The sequence below is a fragment of the Vigna unguiculata genome, chromosome 7 (genome assembly GCF_037176805.1).
Source record: "Vigna unguiculata cultivar grain cowpea cultivar isolate G323 ecotype 2 chromosome 7, ASM3717680v1, whole genome shotgun sequence".
NCBI lineage: Eukaryota > Viridiplantae > Streptophyta > Magnoliopsida > Fabales > Fabaceae > Vigna > Vigna unguiculata.
Window position 1 is genome coordinate 35407782 of NC_140798.1, and position 19548 is coordinate 35427329.

At 33.6% G+C, this 19548-nt stretch overlaps 4 protein-coding genes across 6 annotated transcripts; 1 reads left to right on the forward strand and 3 right to left on the reverse strand.

The window, feature by feature from the left end:
* Positions 1-622: 622 nt before the first annotated feature.
* On the reverse strand, positions 623-4016 carry LOC114190389 (Cwf18 pre-mRNA splicing factor). Its single transcript, XM_028079247.2, has 4 exons — positions 3669-4016; positions 3468-3591; positions 3254-3368; positions 623-1040 (listed from the first exon to the last, which is right to left on the reverse strand). Exons 1-4 carry the CDS (start codon positions 3812-3814, stop codon positions 979-981), a joined length of 447 nt encoding a protein of 148 aa, XP_027935048.1. The 5' UTR covers positions 3815-4016; the 3' UTR covers positions 623-978.
* Positions 4017-5328: 1312 nt separating this feature from the next.
* Positions 5329-7486, reverse strand: LOC114192806 (NDR1/HIN1-like protein 6). Of its 3 annotated transcripts, XM_028082626.2 has the most exons (3): positions 7346-7486; positions 6534-6669; positions 5329-6348 (listed from the first exon to the last, which is right to left on the reverse strand). In XM_028082626.2, the coding sequence occupies exons 2-3, from the start codon at positions 6553-6555 to the stop codon at positions 5606-5608; spliced, it is 765 nt and encodes a 254-aa protein (XP_027938427.1). In that variant the 5' UTR covers positions 6556-6669; positions 7346-7486; the 3' UTR covers positions 5329-5605. The 3 variants fall into 3 exon arrangements, with proteins under 3 accessions (XP_027938427.1, XP_027938428.1, XP_085531574.1); XM_028082627.2 differs by lacking the exon at positions 7346-7486 and having other exon boundaries at positions 6543-7218; XM_085675448.1 differs by lacking the exons at positions 6534-6669; positions 7346-7486 and having other exon boundaries at positions 5329-6527.
* Positions 7406-9577, reverse strand: LOC114192807 (UPF0426 protein At1g28150, chloroplastic). The gene is made up of 3 exons (XM_028082628.2): positions 9386-9577; positions 9150-9308; positions 7406-7745 (listed from the first exon to the last, which is right to left on the reverse strand). Exons 1-3 carry the CDS (start codon positions 9428-9430, stop codon positions 7569-7571), a joined length of 381 nt encoding a protein of 126 aa, XP_027938429.1. The 5' UTR covers positions 9431-9577; the 3' UTR covers positions 7406-7568.
* An 8020-nt stretch (positions 9578-17597) lies between these two features.
* LOC114190364 (putative aquaporin TIP-type alpha) lies at positions 17598-19166 on the forward strand. The gene is made up of 3 exons (XM_028079213.2): positions 17598-17875; positions 18018-18268; positions 18577-19166. The coding sequence occupies exons 1-3, from the start codon at positions 17743-17745 to the stop codon at positions 18955-18957; spliced, it is 765 nt and encodes a 254-aa protein (XP_027935014.2). The 5' UTR covers positions 17598-17742; the 3' UTR covers positions 18958-19166.
* Positions 19167-19548: the final 382 nt, after the last annotated feature.

The window sequence follows — 19548 nt, forward strand, 5'->3', positions numbered from 1 at the left end:
TTTGTCACGTAATTTTCTTAAATGAATTGTTATTTTCTTGGACACCATCTGATGCTAAGAAAACTCTATTTTTTATCGCCTTCAAAAATACTCACTGAGTTTGGCCTATACTTTTGAAGATGTTGCCACTTTCAGAAAAAATAAAATAAAAATTGCCGTTTAATCCAATGTACCGTGTATTGTTTGTAGACTTTTCACTGACCGAATAAGGTTATATATATATATATATATATATATATATATATATATATATATATATATATATATATATATATATATATATATATATATATATATATATATATATATATATATAAAATAGCATTTCTGTTACTATAATCATAATAATGATTCAATGTTTTTTTTTCTATTTATTTTCCTTTAATGACCTTTGTGTTTTAAAATGACAATGAATAATTCACTCTTCATTATCCAATAACAAGGACAAAATGAGTTTTTTCTAAAAATATGTAGACCTAATCTTTTTAAAGAAATATACGGAGAGTTAAATATAAATAGACAAAAACATTGAATCATCTAGGAATAAAAAAAATATTAAGCTTGGGGTTATTTGGGCAAATATTTGTTAGAAAAGGAAATTTAAAAAAAAAATCATCAATGCTGAACATAATTCACTTGAGGTTCGGATATTATTGCCCAAAAGATCAACAATCCCTATTTCCACAATGGCCAGGGAACATAAAAGAGGAAAATAAATTAAATCTCCCATATTCGAGTAGTGTTATGTATATAAACTAATTGATACAACTATCAGAATCCAGGGACTTTTCACCTCTAGAAACAGATCTAATATACTCATACTTGTTCATCGAAAGAGAACTGAATGGTACGAAATTCACGATACACTTCTAAATCTGTTAGATTCCTATTCTTTATGTGTTAATAAGAAGGTTAAATGGGAGAGAAGTTCTCAACATATTGCTTCAATATCTTTCAGCTGCCGTAACAAAATGCAATCTACTCTGCTGTGCCATTTGTATCATCTCCTTCAGTCAATTGCTTTTGCTTCTCTTGTTCCACTGTTCAAAAAAAGCATTGTAGTGACTCCAGATTCATTAGAAGGCACAAGACTACACAAGTAATTCAGATGACGTAGTATTTACAGAATAAAACTAACACAGACGATAGAAAAATTAAGAGCAGTTCTCTTATTCAACTAAATAGAATATGGATAAATTATTTGAATACTTATGGCCAGCGTAAACGAAAGACCCTATAAGATTTGCAATTCATAAAACTAATTTTAGTAGTCACATATACTAGATTCACATAGTACCTAGATGGCATCCTGTGACCGTGTCTCATGTAATCTATGTATCCAACCTAACTTCACCTAGTGGAATAAGATTTCTTTTAGTTTTTAATGTATTAATTTTATTCTTTAGGTTAAAGTTAATAGATTCTTAACGTTTGTGATTCAAATTGCATGATGTGATACGATTTAGCAAGCAAATAATTCATAATTTCATATCATTTGATAAGTCACAAACGATTTTCAATCATGCAATACGTGCATGAGTTGACGTGATTCTATATCGTTGATATGAATTGCTCGACTCAACATGATTCTTTCAGAAAGTAAAAATTCAAGTTTAAGTTGTTAGAAGAGATTGAAGGAGCACAACGAAGGCCCCATTATTTGGTTATGCCCTGGCTTTGTTATCAATTTTCTGCAGGCAATCACTCGATGTCTCCTAGTTGGTTGTTTGCCATCCTTTCCGATTGAGTTTGGGGGAAAATGAATCCAAACAGAACTGAGCCAACCTAATATAATTTGGGTTCAGCAATGACCTGATTGGGTCAGCTATATATTTCTTCTTTTAAAAATCGAAAAAATGAGCTATGGGGAAATTAGTAAAAATCAATAGGTAATAGGGGTTAGTACCAGGTTGGGGTCAACGGGCTGGCCGATGCACGCTAATAAAATGGAACACACTGGAAGGACCCCGGTTTGAGAACGGGATTGAGAAGGTCAGGTCACACAAAATACAATATTATCGTTGTATCTGCTGGTTAATTTGGGTGCGTATCTCACTCTCAAGAGAGAAGATTATTTTATTATATAAGAGTGCATTAACAATATTATGTACCATTAAACAAATACATGCATGTGTCATTGTTGCATTCTCATCGAAGGTGCTATTCTACTTGGCTCCTTGCTACATGGAATGACAACTTGCTTGTCGTACCATCAACCTATTTGATCATATATTTTGTTTTTTGATATTTTTTGGTAAAATGTTTTTAAAACAGTGCTACTTTAGTCAAACAACCACAATTCAAAAATCAAATGGTGATTGATTTACATACAATTTGAATTGTGATTTGATAACCTCAGTTTAAACACGAGCTAGTCCTACTTATTTTCAACAAATGTTAAGGAAATAAAGATCCAAATATAATTAATCGAGACAGAATTCACTTCATTTCAGTCTTTTAAGTTAGCCTCAACAAATGTTTAGTTTTCGGTCCTACTTCCAAAACTTCTATTTGTTTTTAGTAAAACCTTGTAGCTAGCAAAAATATCACCTTGTCCTAAACACTAACTCTATTTCATTGACTAGCATAAATTGCCTACATAACACACAAGTGGCAAGAACTTGCCAGACAAACATTTGGGTCTTCCTATTTGGAAAAGAGAAAGACATCAATTGTATTTCTATTCTTCCTTCTGTCATTCCCTTCCATAACCTTTAGCAAGTTTAGGAGACCGAAATAATCTCTTATCATAATGCTCACCAACCGATCCACCATTTTTCTAAATATCAACCCACAGGAGCGAAGTAAAAAGTAGCCAGCAGCAGTGAACTAAAAATGCTTTCCTAAATGAAGCAGCGCCTTCGATACAAAAAAAGAAAAAATTGACGGAAAGAAAACAAAATAAACACCATTTTGTTTTACAGCACTATGATTCAAATATCATCACAAACAATTTGTTTAATCTGTCAACAGGAATTTAGCATTTTGGGCAAAAGTGAAGACACAAATAAAAGAAACAAGGAAACCAAAAGCAAACACCAGGGACAGATAGCATACTTTTCCAGCATTAATCAGTAGTTTGCAAGGAAAACCATCGGACGGTATTTTCAGATTGCATGAAGATTCAAGTCATGAAACAAGGTGTCATAGAAAATTAACAAAACTAAGGGAAAGTACCCATAACCATTCACCACACGGTAGATATCTATCACCGGACAACACAATTAGGGAATAAGGGCATGCGTAAACGTACCCATGAGTTGATAGAGAGCCTTCTGAGTTCGCTTCTCCAGCTTATCAAGCTTCTTCTGCACATCTCTCCGCAGGTCCCAGTTAGGTTTCTTCGGAGCAATATTCAGAAACGGATCCTAATTTTTTTTTTGTACAAAAAAAATACATATTACAAAACGAAGAGACAAAGAAAAATAATGACGGATTAACCAACGGAGTACGCAATAGAGTAGTACCTCCTGAGCCTGAGGTTCGGGTGGAGGCACATCGACAGGGTCTTCGAACTTTGGGAGCACCGCCGGGGCAAGCTTCCCTTCCTGAAGGTTCTTGTCATGAGGAACGTAGTTACGAAACTTCATTCTGCAACGCAATTTCAAGAACCGTAAGTGTTTTTTGTGTATCAGAAAGAGAAGCATCGAAGGTGGACATATACTCACTCTTGTTGTTGATCTTCTTCTTCTTCAGCATCGTCGTTGTCCTTTGGTTCGGGAACACTGGACAACTCCTGAGCGGCTCTGAGAGCTAGGAGTCTCTCGCGACGGGAAGCAACGCTTTGCTCGATCGAATCCTCTTCACTACCCATTTTTTCCTCAATCAAAATTTCTTCTACACACTCTCTCTCTCTCTCTCTCTCTCTCTCTCTGTATTTGCGTATACACAAACCCTAATTCTTCTTCTACTCTGTACACAAAACCCTAATCTTTCTCCACACTCACAACATCAACAACTTCAAATGCAATCGCCAATCTCCTACCCAGTGCCTACTGTTCAATTCACCTGTCTCCGTGTTTTCTTTATATCGGTATTTTATTTTATAATTTAAAAGAATGTAATAAAGAAATTATATTTTGAACCTATAATTAATAATATAAATAAATGCTTAAATACCTTTTTGGTTCTTTATTTTGTTTGTTGCGGATGGTCATCATTTTGACAGAATGTTTAAAATGATCATCATTATTAGGATGTGTTACAGGTATGGTAATTAAATATTTGGGGATAAATGATAAATAAGTGGCGAGAGTTTTGGTAAGGAATCTTTGGACAGTTGAGTTTTGACAATCTTATTACTCCATTCCCAATTGGTGTTGTTACAATCTTCTTCTTCCTGCAATCCCATTATAAAGATTGCAAGAAGAAGAAGATTGCAGCAACACTAGTTGAATGGAGGAACAAGATTGCCAAAACTCATCAACTGTCCAAACATTCCTTACTAAAACCCTAGCTCACTTATTTATCCTCAAATATCTAATTACCCCAACTGTACAGTACAATACAAACCCTAATACAAACCTTGCTACCTGTACAATGCTCCGTTAATGATTTAAACAACGTTACAGAAAATGATCAAATAAAACACAAATTGCGAAGATGAGGACCATTTTAAACATTCGGTAAGAATGAGTACCATTTTAAACATTCTGTCAAGATGAGGACCATTCGCAACAAACATTACGAAAATGAGAATCAAAAAGTATTTAAGTTTATAAAAAAATGTAATACAATTTTTTTAAGATAAATATGAAACGAAGTAATTTGAATAATTTGCATGAATTTTTTAAGTATACATTAGGGAGTTTTTTTTATATTAAAAAAAAAAAATCAACATGCAGTCATTTTTTTGGTACAATTTGGAACAATTATTTTTGCATACATCTAGTAGTTTTAAATTGGTTAATGTGATCTATTTTTCTTAAATATGAGTGTTGTGTAAAAAAAAATCAATAGGATTAATCTTTCATTGGGAATGTTAAATTCTAATATTTTATATAAATATTTACAAATATCCATTAATGTAACATTTATGAAATTTTGTAATTAAGTTTCAAATGAAAAATTTTCCATTTTATATAAGTATTTCTTTTACTCTTAAAAATATCTTAAATATACCAAACATGTTATGATATTTGTAACATTTTCTGTCGTAGTTCTTTTACTTCCTTTTCTCTTCCTTCATTTGGAGGAAGTTTGATTTGACTTTCTATGTTTTATTTTTGTAGCAAGTTCTTGTCACAGAATCTTGAAACGACTATCCACTTCATTAAAATCAGACAATCAGATATAATGTCAAAATCAAGAATGATAAAAGATAGAAGATAAAAAAATTGTATGAACTGCTGCAATAATATAGTGTAAGAAATATGAAAAATCTTTGATGGACACCCCATGCTGATAGACACTCTCAAAGAGGAAGAAGAAAAAAAAATACAGAGATAATAGCTGGTGATATAAAGACATTGGGTCTTCGTTTCATGGAGTATCCAAAATCTAGAACTCAAAATATCCATGAAAGAATCAGAAGTCTTTCAATCATAAAAGAAAAAAAGAATACAAACAAATGAGATGAAGCAAGGGAAACTCTCTCAGAATGGAATCAAAGTTTCATTCTGAATTTACAGTTGCTAGCCTTGATGCTTATGAGATTATTAGATGATAAGCTATCCACCACCAACAGGCATTCTCCCAAGACTCTGATCTTCATCAGCTTCAACCTCCCAAGTTTGATGGCGATTGGCGCATGGACCTTCAGATCCAATGGAATGCGTCCTGTCTGCTGTTGCTGCTGCAGTGCCGTCATTAAGGTGCTTCCAGACTGCACTTGACCACTCAAAGACACATCGAGCACTGTTTTGTTCTGGTGACCTTGGTAGAACTGGGGCAGTGACCCTTCACAAAGCCTTGTGTTTGTGTACCACACACTTAACTTTCCACCCTTTTCATAGTAGATACCAATCTTCTTGTTTGGGTTGTTTGCTGTGATCTTCACATCAAACTTTGCATACAGACTCATGTCAAAGTTAAGCCTCAGATCACTTATCCTGAGAGTGTCAACTGAGTAATCTGGAAGTTTTGGTTTGAAGACTAGGTAAAGGATTCCAACAATTGCAGCCAAGATAATGAGGAGGAGAACAAACACGCTTATTGTCCAACACATGCACTTGCAAAAACAGCTTCTTTTCCGTGGTTTAGAGTATACTGCTGGCACAGAACGTAGCAGTGGAGGATGGTGTAAAGGGATACCCTTTTCTGATCTTGAGGAGCCTGGAGGTACCAATGGGGTTGTTGGGGGAGCTGGTGCTTCCCCTTCCATAGGGTGGATCCTCAGTCTCTGATGATCTGCCATGAATAGGAGTTATTTACTGAGTGGTGTTCTTTCTCAAATTTTGTGATGGCAAACACAGTTTTATTTCTAGCTCGTGTTGCTGCTCCTATATACACACACTTTTTTGACTTCTAAATATGAAAAATGCTATTGGAAATTGGATTGATTGGCCTGTCAAAAGGTACAGTGGTGTGGTTACCTTCCTCACCTACAAACGGCATGTTATTTACCGAAATAGATCAGTGGTAGTTCATCTGCATATTGACTCTGCTGTATTGTGTTGCGTCAGATACAAGAGTTCCCTTTTACATTTTCTTTCAACCAGGCCACGACATCTGTAAAGATGCATGTTGACAGACACGTGAGCATTAAGCCATAATAACGGTATACAGACTTCAAACCTTTGTAATTGTGGTATTACTTAATTGTATTGTTATTCTTCTAGAATTTTTGCACTTTCATGATTTTGCCACAATGCTTTATGCAGCAAGCATGATCATTTCGACAGTAAGAAATGCATGGCAAGAGCTGGTAATTCTTGCAACAAATGAGGAGATAGACGTATTGACGTTCTTTCAAACTTGCTTTGCAGTGAAGGAAACCTTACTTGCCCATTAAGGCTACTTTTTCACACTTTACAAAAAGGACATTATGGTATATAGGTAAATACTATTAGGTCTAAACGAAAACTTAACCAAGCTATTAGTTGACTTCAATTGGGGTCTGTGGATGTTCCTTAAAACCAAACAAACAGTGTCTATAACTACGAACCTAGGGAGGTAGTTTAGACCTCGTGCGCAGAATTCTCAATACACCTTCAGCAAACTGTTTGAGACTAAACAACTTGTTTTACTATTATATCAAGATAAAGCTACGTAAAAAATAGTTTGGAAGTTGTATAGCAGGTTAAAACAAATGGTGTCTAAATATCAATAATGTCAAGCATCATGTGTTTGATTTCTAAAAATTGCTTGAGGATAAAATTTAGCTGGCATAACAGTAGACAGATACCTTATGATACCAAATCAAGCAAGTTATCACACCAATTCAAATGCTAAAAAGTCTACCATCTTTAAGGAAAGAAGAGACAGGAGCGGAGATGTTCTTCATTTCACATATGTAGATCCAAAGATTATTATTCATGACCAATTGAACCAATTTCCATTGCTATGTCGGCATAATAATCTAACGCAAGTTTTATAAAATTTGTATAATAAAGAAACAATTGTAATTGTTATTCAATCTGAATCTCTAGTGGAGCTGCCTCAGTTGTTGACTCCTCTGTATTCACTTCTTCTTCGCTAATACCTGCAGCTTCAACAGTCCTAGTTACCCATTCCTTGAGAGGGTCTTCATTCAAATCTAGCCTTAAAATACCCGCAAACATTCCACCCAAAAATGCCACTGGTTCCTGAAATTATAGCAATGACAAAGGGTGATAAAAGCACGTCAAATTTTCAATGCCAACAGAATGCTTTTTCAGTCTACAGTATTGCGGCAACATCCAAGTAAATGTCAAGAGTCAAGGAATACTACAGCTAATCAATGCTTTTAGATTATTGGCCGTAGGTTTTAACAAAGTAATAAGGTTTCACTATTTCAAGTCAGAAAATATAAAACCAACTTTTTATTGTATGGTTTTTTGTGGACAAAACAGAAAATCAATAAAATATTTACCCATGAACTGAGCAGGAAGTCGACGTTTTCACAGTAAATTGCATCTCAGCTGTGTCATAAAATTTACTCAAACACAGGAGGCATGTTCATGAAGGCATAAATTGTATGGAACTATTTGAAGAAAACTTCTCCATAAGCACTTCGCTTCAAAAATCTCCCACCACCAGCCTATTGACAACTCATTTGTTTACGAACCAGTGATACAAGTGTCTTAGACTATGGGCAAAATTAAGCTTAACCTCACTTCTTAAATTGGAAGCAAAGGTCACATGACACAACTCTGGAATAGCATCAGTTCTTTTTTACAATCATGCCATATAGTCCCACCAGTAAACCACAAACATTCAACAACATCAATGGATCTTTCACTCCCTCCCCCCAAACAAAACGAAAAGCTTAACAATTTGACCTTCAGCTCTATATAAATTAGACATATGAGCACACAAACAATTTATACAACATTATTTGTTGTGTTTATCTCTTTTCATAATTATGACATGTATTATATGATTTGCAAGAGAGAGACCCACAAAAATATATCGCGGTACAAATTATTGTATGAATTTTTTGTTTAAAAATCATTCATACAAGTCCAAAACAAATGTTTGACTTGGATTAAGCTACACTAGAGGTTCTTGTATTCCAGGTGGCAGGGTCATCAATATTCTGGTCTCCCTAGATGTACGCCACCACTTGGCTCTTCATCATGAGACTAGATAGTAAAATGTAAGCACAGTTTGAAATCCCAATCGTATTTTACAGGGTAGCCATGGTGTTAAAAGAGATACTTCTATCTTTGTTTGAAAAATCTTTAGTCTAACTAAAGAAGTGTATCACTCTTGCTCACAGTCACAAACATTTCTAAAGTCAATTGCAGATGAAGATGGCTCCTTTAAGAGTGCCCATGCATCCTTGATTTAATTTAAAGTGAATTCCCATCATAAAATATTAAATCTGAAGAACAGATACACCTTTGCTTGTTCATTTTAAAGTCAATTTCACTTAAAGAAAAGTTTTTTCTTTCATTTCATGCATGCCATGCCACCTGACATGAAACAGTAACAGTTAATCAAAACACTGAATTAAGCAATATAAGTCTGAGATATATACGAGTGGTGAGAAGAAGAGACACTCATACCTTGAGAGCGTCTTTGACGATGGGGTCTTGTTCAGGATTAAAGAAAAAGGCTTTAACCCCATTTCCATTCCTATTCCCAGTTCTACGGATGGTTCTGCTGATTCCTCCTATGTTTGGCCCATGTGACAATAACCTAGCTTCTTGCTTCGATTTCAAGCACTGTGAATCAAGTTATCGAAATGAATGAGGAAGTGAAATGGAACGGAAGAAGAGAGGAAGAAGATAAGATAATGAACCTGAGTAGATGGCAGCGACAGCAGAGGAGATTTAAGGAGAGACATAGCTATGCTTGTTCTTCTTCAGAGTCCAGATCCTTCACTACCAATTGAGATTCTCTCCACAATTAGGAAAACTAAAGTTGGGAAATTCTAATTTTCCGATTTGTCTACAAATTAACAGTGCACTGTCTTAAAGTGTTCAAGGATCGATATATTATTATCCTATGAAAAATAGGTTTTTATAAGTTTTTTATCAGATATAATATAACATAAAAAAGAAATGGTGAGAATGCTAATCATATTCATGTTTAATTAATTATATTTATTATATCAATTTTTATATTGAAAATTGAAATAATTAATTTTATTAATTAAAACAATATAAATTTATATAATAGATTTATAAAAATAAAAATGTCTTTTAAATTTTTTAAATAATATATAAAATAAACATTTTAGAATTTTTTATGTCATTTCTAAAATGTAAGAAAAAGTTATTCATCTGACACTTGAGTCTAAAAGATACTGTCTTTAATTTTTTCAGAAGAAAAAGAAATCTCTTTAAAATTTATATATTTTTTTAAAAGCTTTTGTGATAAAATATTATATTACACATTCTTGTGAAAAAAATTCTCTTTTTTCCATAACATCTTTTTGTCACTTTTTCAATTTAATTTAATTTTTTTACTTTTAATTATATTTTAATTTTTAACAATATTAAAATATAACTATTTTATTATTTAATTATATTTTAACTTTTTATAAATATGTATCGAATAAATTATTAATTAGAATTGTATATTATTTATATTAATTTTATCTTTTAAATAAAATATAACTACATTTATAATAATTAGATTTTATTTAATATTATAATTAGTTATGATTTTTTAAAATTCAAGATATATTAATCATTTTATTCGATGTCCTTAATTACTAGATCCAAAGTTTATATATGTATATAAATTCCAAATATTAGTAAATGATACAAATATCAAGGCAACTGGAGGTTTGTTGCAAATTGGGACCATGTGTTGTCTGTTGTATTTATTTGTTCATTAAAGATTTTGAAAAAATTTAAAGATCCATCAAATTTGTAACGTCCCATTTAATTATTAAACGAAATTAAAGGAAACGTCACGCGATAAAGTATAGCAGCGTAGTCTTGGGGTCCTTAATGCAACCCCTACAATCTGGCACACCACAATGCCAACAAAAACAGATAAATTCTAATAAGGCGTGTAGAGTAAGAAATCATAAGACGATACAGGGGCTGTAGCCCTAATGAAATCATGAATGAAATGACTCCAGCCCAGATGGCTAAGCTACTGAATCACCACTCCCTTGCTGACCACGAGAACCTCGCCCATCTGCTCCCATCAACCAAGTTGATGATCATCGCAAGGAAGAACAGCCACATACAACACAACCATGCAACAAAACGGGTAAGCTAGAGCCAACAACATATTCAACATGCAATCAAATATATTTTCATCATCTCATCCACATATCAACCAAACATGTTATGACTCTTCATTCAATACACTACGACTCGACTCCACTCATCCGGATACGTATAACTCGGTCGGATTCAGCGGATGCTTGCACTTGTGGTGGATACCTCTGCTCGATCCTGAGCTGCTCGATCCTGAGCTATGTGTTACCAGTGTTACGATGAATCAAAATCTCTCCCACCACAAGGTTAGCCCTTAATGAGTTTCAGGCCTCCTGCTACTCCCACCACAAAAGTCAGTCCGCTCTAAGTGAGACCAACTGGCTCCTCGGAGCGTCAGGATGCAACCTTACCTTGAATCCTTACCTAGTTATACAGATGGGGCACCACCATGAACACCCACTAGCAGGGGCCATGGAATTACGTCCCGACCACTGAAGCGCGACCCCGGAGGTCTCACCTAGAGACCCCAAGGAATTTATACGCTGACACGGACCAACATTCATAATTCAGCAATAAGAAAATATTAAAATCATATTTACATTTCCATACCAACCCCTGAGATTAATTCCTCATACGCGTCAGATTTCGAATCCATACCTCTGATCATCACCACCCCATGAATCTAGGGTCTCATCTCATATTAATCACGTATCCCTTTAGTTCCAACCCATTCATTCATTTCACATGTCAATATCATATCCAACCCGTCATACGTCGTTCATAACTCATGCCAAACATGCAAAATATTCTATTATATACATGTCCATCATCACATAATCATACTCAACCAAAATAGATCACTCAGGAAACATCAAACATCCAAATCACAGCACTGTCTCGCCCAGCGTCTCGCTCAGGCTGAGGGGTCTCGCTCAGGCGAGCCTCCCCCTCGCCTAGGCGAGAGCACAAAAGCAGGAGCATGAGCAACGCGGGATCTCGCTTAAGCGAGATCCCTCTCGCCTGGGCGAGTTGCCTGCTCGCTCAAAAGTTGAGCGAGTCGCCTGGGCGACTTTTCGTGCAGAGGCCCTAGGCTAGCTCCCTGTTTCATCTCGCCTAGGCGAGATTGACTCGCTTGGGCGAGATTAACAGGTCTCGCCACTGTTCCCCACTGCAACAGCCATGTTTTCCGACCAAACAACACATGCAGAGTACTTTCACACCTCAAAACGACAGATCCAACCATACAATCAACAAACAACGCATGAACAGTTCCAAAAGACTCGAAACTAGAACCCTAACTTCCCGTACCTGGGAGATGCGAGCTAGAGCTTCCGATACTCGAGCGGCGAAGGACAGTAGCCCAAGGAACGGCTTAGCGAACTGAAACCAGCAGGACAAGGTTTAAAATGAGCTCACTAGAAGGCTCAAACTGAAAACGTAAAGAAGAGACAGAACGAACATAGAGCTTGAGTTGGGGAGACTTACGCGGAACGGAAAAATGCGGCTGAACTTGCTAGACTGCGACTTCTCCAAACCCTAGCAGAGGTAAAGGCGGCTGTGGCTCAAGGCAAGGACAAAGCTTTTTCTGAAAATGGCAAGGAATTCTAGGTTTAGGGCAGACCTAAGAATTTTATACATTGGGTCGGCCTTAGGCCCACTCACAAGGGCAGCCCATCAACTTTAGGGCAGAATATAAAAATGGGGCCTTACAAAATTGCTATTAAGAAGGAAAAAAAAAAAGATAGACACCTACATTTATGACAAAACAAAGTTAATTACCTGTTGAAAAAAATTATACGGTGAGATATGATATGAGGAAATAGCTTATTTGACTTTATCTTGTTTTTATGAATTGAAAACATTTTTTGACCATGTTTAGCTTTGAAGAGTGCCGAACAGACAAGTTTGTAACTTCACAACAAAGTAGAAAAGTTAAAAATGTCATTATATAATTAGTTTCGGAAGGATGTTATGGAAAAAAAATTCGCGCCCGCAGATATATGAGAATAAAATTTGTGATGGATAGTTGGTACCTGTGGATAATAGATACTCGTAGATAACAGGTAATTTAATACTCATTTCTTAACGGGTCAGGATTGGATATCATACTAATGGTATCTGCACGTACTCACTGTTAGATTATGAGATATTAGGTTAATGCTGAAGTTCATTTCTTTTTTTGTTCACTGCTGCCGTCCAAGTGCTTTGAGATTTTCGAACAGGTAAACCCATGCATTTCCTTTCATTTTCTTTCTTACACATTTAACATTCATCTCCAAAAATTGTTCTTAGCTCTCTCTATAGCTCTGTTTTTAATCAATAACCCCTTTTGTGGTATTATCCTTTTTGTTAACTCATTTTCCTTTCATTCTCTGCTCTCAGTTTTCTCGTGCTGAATCTTCTGAAGGTCATCCTCTAATCCTTCAAATCTCGGGTGAAGCTTTAAAAGGGGTATGTTTTCTATCTCTTATTTTAGTTCTAGGTTAATACATGAACTTGAACTGCTCATGACTCTGATTATGTCTTATTAGTTTTTCCTGTCTGATTAAGGCCATTTTTGAATCTGGGAAATTGATAGATATATTCTTTAAAATTGGAAGTTGTGATAAGAGCTAAAAAAATATCCAATTTTTTAAATGATTATAAGAGATTTTCTAGCCATTCCTAGTCATTCATATCTTAATAGTTGCTTCTGGGTCTTATTTTAGTACTGGTGGTCGATTTCTTACTTCACATTGCAATAGATTACATCAGACACTTTAGAGGCATTGATGTATGTTTAATATTGACTATGGACTAACATAAAAGGTAATTAAATTAGCACTTCAAATTACATATTTATATTCATTCAAATGATTGACTATGACAAATGAATTGATTTTCCTTTTCAGGTTCTTCAAAATTGAAAGTGGACAAGATGAAGTTTAATACTAGAGGAGACAATTGATGATGATGTTAGTAGTTCTCTTTTTAATATTTTATTCTAATTTTACTAATAGTGTCACTATGTCATTTATTGATGACTTATTTGTGTTTTATTTGTTTTAGGAATCAAGTGATCAACATGAAGATATTGGAGAGGAAACATAGATCTTAGACTGTTATTTTTATAAGAATTAATTTTTAAATTTCTTATATTTGAATGTATATTTTAGGTACTATTAATTTGAATTTATGTTTTAACTTTTATTTAGTTGTTCATTAACTTTTATTTGAATGAATGCTTAATTTTTTTTTTCGCAATTTAATTTGGACATCATTTGAAAACTAATAATTTTTTTAAAATATCCACGGGTATCCAACGGTTACCCGTAGGTTGAAAAATATCCATAAATATTTTTTATGTGGATATCCAATGAATAATGGGACGGATAACGAGTACGATCTTTTTTTTTTGCGGGTCGAGTAGCGGGTAGATATTATTCGTGTCTGACCCGACCCATTGCCATCCCTAATATTATCATATGCCTCAAAGTTCTTGAATCTCTTATGATGGTCATGGACTTAGATATAAAACCTATAATAGAATTTACATGGGAAGATGAATTGTGCAAAACTGAAAGTTAGGTGCAATTTTAATAATACTATGAAAAGGTAAAAATTCTAAACCTTGCTTCCTTCAAAATTTAATTACTTATTTGTGAAATAATTTCGCAATATGCATAGAATGTAATGAAGATGTTTGGAAAATTAATTAATGAAAGATCAAATCATTATCATTTGGATATAGCAGTCTATTATATAAACCTTCACTTTCACTACCAATCAAATTTTAAACTTGATGATTTAAAGTTGGAGTTGTATATGTGCATAAGAATATTGGTTAAGGATGTTGCATAAAGAAAAAAAAATGTAATTTGTTATTTTTCAAGGAATATAGAAAAGTACCACTTCTTGGATCATTCAAATTTTAAGTTTGACTTGTTTTGTAGATGTGAGCGTAATGAAGCTCATTTGAAATGATAATTGAAGTAATTTGTAATTCATAATTTCTTTTTATGTAATGTATAACTTGAAGTTAAGAAAAAAAACAAATTAGAACAAATTATCGTTCTCTCATTCATAAGTGTTAAAGTGATTTCAAATTCATAAGTCAATCCGGTTCACCACAAATTTGAGTCAGGTTACATTAGAAAAAATATTGTTGTTTTAAATGTGAGTCAAATCGAATCCAATTCACTCAAACAATAGATTAAATAGGTTCAAACTAGGTTGGGGATAGGTTGACTATTAACCCATAATCAACAATTATCATTTTTTAATCACTATTTTTATTATAATTGTTTACGACTTGACTTCTATGTAGGTTAAATATTTAATCTTTCTAAAAACTAAGATGTTGTTCAATAATACTTAATTTATTTGTTTGCTCAATTATATAGATAAACACTTTGATTTTCATTTACTGTCTTTATCTTTATAATAATACTTGGTAGACTAGATTTACAAAGAATAGAGTTTTATGGTGGTTGGGCTCAATTTTTTTAAAATTTTTTTTGTATATATAAATATTTATATATAAATAAAAATATTTTTTAATTATAGTATATTTGTCCCTTTAAATTTTGATATGGAGGTAAAATTTTGACACCAAAAATATTTTTGAAGATTCATCATTGGACGAACATTTTAATTGTACTATTATAAATAAAAGAGTTGATTCAATTTATTTTTATTATATTGCAAAAAATATATAGAATAATTTGGGAGAACAAACACGCTTAAGTGACTCACCCTTAGTGTGTTGAGTTTAGTTATAAAATTTTTTACTTACAAAAAGTGAGTTAGGTTGATAGTTGACTAATTTTTAACTCAATAAGCCAAACTGTGATAGTTAGGTTGTTTTACTTTGACACCCATACTCCCATGTGAAGATATTGAGTTAAATGATGAATGAATAACCGAAGAGGGAGATGTTATTGATATTGAACAAACTCAAGGTGAATATAATGGTGAAAATGTTCACTTAAATGGAGTAACAAGAGATTCAACTTTAGATGCACTTGATCTTGATAAATGCCAACATAGATCCCTAATTTCCATCTTAGGAAGAGTTTAATGATGATCAACATTGTGAAGATGATGATGGAGATATTATTGAGTAAAAGTCCAACTCCTCCGATGTTTTGATTAAGTGCTTTAATACAATAAAGCTTAAAGGTTGAAACTTGAAAAAGTTAGGTTTGATAGTCAATTAGATTATGTGTGCATAGACTTTGTCTAACAAACGATGGAGCATCATGTCAAGTTCAACTTAACAAATGAAGATCAATCGAATAATAAGTACAAAACCAAGATCATGTCAAATTCAACTTAACAAATGAAGATCAATCGAATGATAAGTACAAAACCAAGACTTCAAACTCACTAAGTAAAGAATGTCTTCATTATTAGTTATCAAGATATTTGTATCCAGAGTTTAAGCTTTATTTAAATATCTTTTCGAACTAAAGCTAAAATAATTTGACACAAGCATATAAATTTTGACCAACTTATCTGCTATGGTGTGTTTTTATCAATCAAAGAAGTAAAAAACTATACATCTAGGAAGTTAAGGAGTTTCAGCTATAAGAGAACTATGTAAAGAAGAGAGAACCAATTAAGGCTGCATGAACTACATTTAGTGATTCTCTACGAAATCATTCAACTAAGTTCAAAGCAATTACTTCTTCTCAAGCCTATATAAAGCATCATTTTGAAAGAAAAAAAAATGAAGAACAAGAGTTAAAATTCAAAAGTATCAAAATTCTGCTAAATTATATCCTTGCCCAAACATTGTTTGTATTCAATCTAACAAACTAGTCGAAAGACTAACCAGCTTATATCAAATGATTTTGTTTAATTATACTATTAAAATATCGAATTATTATGTTATTTTTATATATTTTTTTCACATGAGGTAACCTCTTACAAAGTTACCAATTAAGTTTATAAAGATTTGTATCAAATGAAATATCACCTAACATTTATTATATAAAGCATAATCAATATATATATATATATATATATATATATATATATATATATATATATATATATATATATATATATATATAAGACAAAAACAATTGTCTACGAGATTATAAAGATTAAAGACCTAATTAACTATTAGAAGCTGGTGGATGATATGTATGATCTTGTAAGAAAATTATGATTTAAAATCAATACATTACAGATAATTTATATAAAACATAATAAATAACTTTTTTAAAGTCTAATATGCTTAAATGAGGATATCTTGTTCATGTTTGTGCACTAAGTTTGGTTGAATTCCTTTTTGTTATTTAGGTGGCTATTTGATATTTATTTTCTTAAATACAAATACTAAGTAGCTTTTAAACTATGGTATTATAAGGTTGAAGAACTCCAAATGCATCTATATAATTTATTTTAGTGCTGACAAAAAATATAATTACTGTGGAAATTGATATGATACATGAAGTGACTAAGTGTGTAGAAAGTAGTTCACAGACATATACATATTTTAAAAGTATTAATCTTTTATGTTTGGTAAAGGATGAATATAATAGAGAGACAACCATTACTCTAAATTAAATTACTTTTTTAACCGGATTTGATGAATGTAACATTATTTATCATAGAAAATAGCCATTATTGAAACCACTGCACAAATTTGGCGTGTTCGGCAAAGGATAAAAGGGATGAGCATAAACACCGCAAACTAACATAAGAATCACAATCGCAAAAGCATCAATTTTTGCATGGCGAGTTAAACATATCTCCACGTGCCGATCGTTAAGATTTTCACAAACCTAGGTGTCCCTTACAGCTCCAACCCTTGTTTGGCTCACATAAGCTACCGCACTCCACATTTCATCCATGCAAGGTAAGTGACCCCACCTTCTTCCAAGCCTCAAAATTCAAGTTGCATATAATGAAGAAAGAATAGTGTTGCAAATTGCTTAAGCTTTTCCAAATCTCATTCACCAGTTGAGAAAGAAAAATTCCTTGTGGGATCATGGCAACAACCAGAAGATATGAGTTTGGAACGAATGAGGCTAGTCACCCAGACTCTATCAGAGCCACCATAGCTGAATTCATCTCCACTTGCATCTTTGTCTTTGTTGGAGAAGGCTCAGTCCTTGCTTTGAGTCTGTACCTCAGATATATACACATACACACTCTAAACTTATATTATAGCCTCTTTCATTACATGCATGCTATTATATATACATGATTGTGAATATATGCTATGTGGTGTGATGAGTGTTTGATTAAGTTGTGTGATTGCAGAACAAATTTACAAGGAACCAGGATCATCAGCAGCTGAGCTAGTGGTAATTGCAGTGGCTCATGCCTTTGCTCTATTTGCTGCTATTGCTGCAAGTGCACATGTTTCTGGTGGACACTTGAACCCTGCTGTCACTTTTGGTGCTCTTCTTGGTGGAAGGATCTCTGTCCTTAAAGCCATTTACTACTGGGTTGCTCAAATCCTTGGTTCTATTGTTGCTGCTCTCTTGTTGAGACTTGTCACTAACAACATGGTATGTTACATCAAATTCACCTTTCCCTCTCTGATGTTGCTGTCTGTTGCATTGTCATACTTGTTCTTAATCTAATCTTTGTTTCAAAGACAAGGGTATGCATGCTGGCTCAACTTGGTAATCTTTATGATGCAGAACCAATTTAATAAGTATATTATCTCTTTAACAGAAAGAAAACAAAGAAAAAAAACATCATATTTTGAACATATGTTTGGCCATATCTTGTGTACATTTTTTTTTTTATAAAAACTGAAGAACTGAAAATATGAGAAACCACAATAGTGACTGCACTGTGGTTGGTGTTGCAGAGACCAGAGGGATTCAGTTTATCAGTTGGGGTTGGAGCACTTCATGGTCTTATACTTGAAATTGGTCTCACATTTGGTCTGATGTACACTGTCTATGCCACTGCTATGGATCCTAAAAGGGGTGCAATCAGCACGGTTGCACCCTTAGCCATTGGACTGGTGGTAGGAGCAAACATCCTGGCTGGTGGACCTTTTGATGGAGCATGCATGAACCCTGCTCGGGCTTTTGGGCCTGCATTGGTGGGCTGGAGGTGGGAAAACCACTGGATCTTCTGGGTGGGCCCATTACTTGGGGCAGCCCTAGCAGCAGTCCTGTATGAATTCGTTGTTATCCCAATTGAGCCTCCTCCTCATCAACCTTTGCCTGCTGAAGAGTACTAGTTCATTTGGGTGTTATGAAATAGGTTTAATTAACCTAAGCTCATGCCTCTGTTACTGTTTCTTCTTGTGTTTATGAGTTTATCACTGCTTTTATGCATTTTTCTTTGATGTTGGTTTGGACTTTGGAGTATCAACACTAAGAACTTGTTTAGTGTGTAGATGTTTTACTCCATCAGTATGCTGAATGAATAAAGTGAGATCCCTAATCACTTACATGCTTCAAAATAAAGACAATGCAAAGATATCATCTTTGAGCCTTTTGTCTATGAAAACAAAAAATAAAGACAATGCAAAGATATCATCTTTGAGCCTTTTGTCTATGAAAACAAAATTGTGGCACTTAGTTTCAATGTTTTTCTTTTTTTCTTTCTTCAGTACCAATGTCTGTGCATCTCTCAGTTAACTCCTTCTGCAATCACACTTTCTCTGTCTCCCAGTTCACTTAGTTCATCATGGATGCTAGAACCCAGTTTTTGATTTTTTTTTTTTAAATTAAACCCAAAAAAATCTATTTTCTGTTGCAAGTTTATTTTTTATTTATAAAATTTGTTAACTTCTATTACTAATTAAATGATTTGTAATATATTTTGC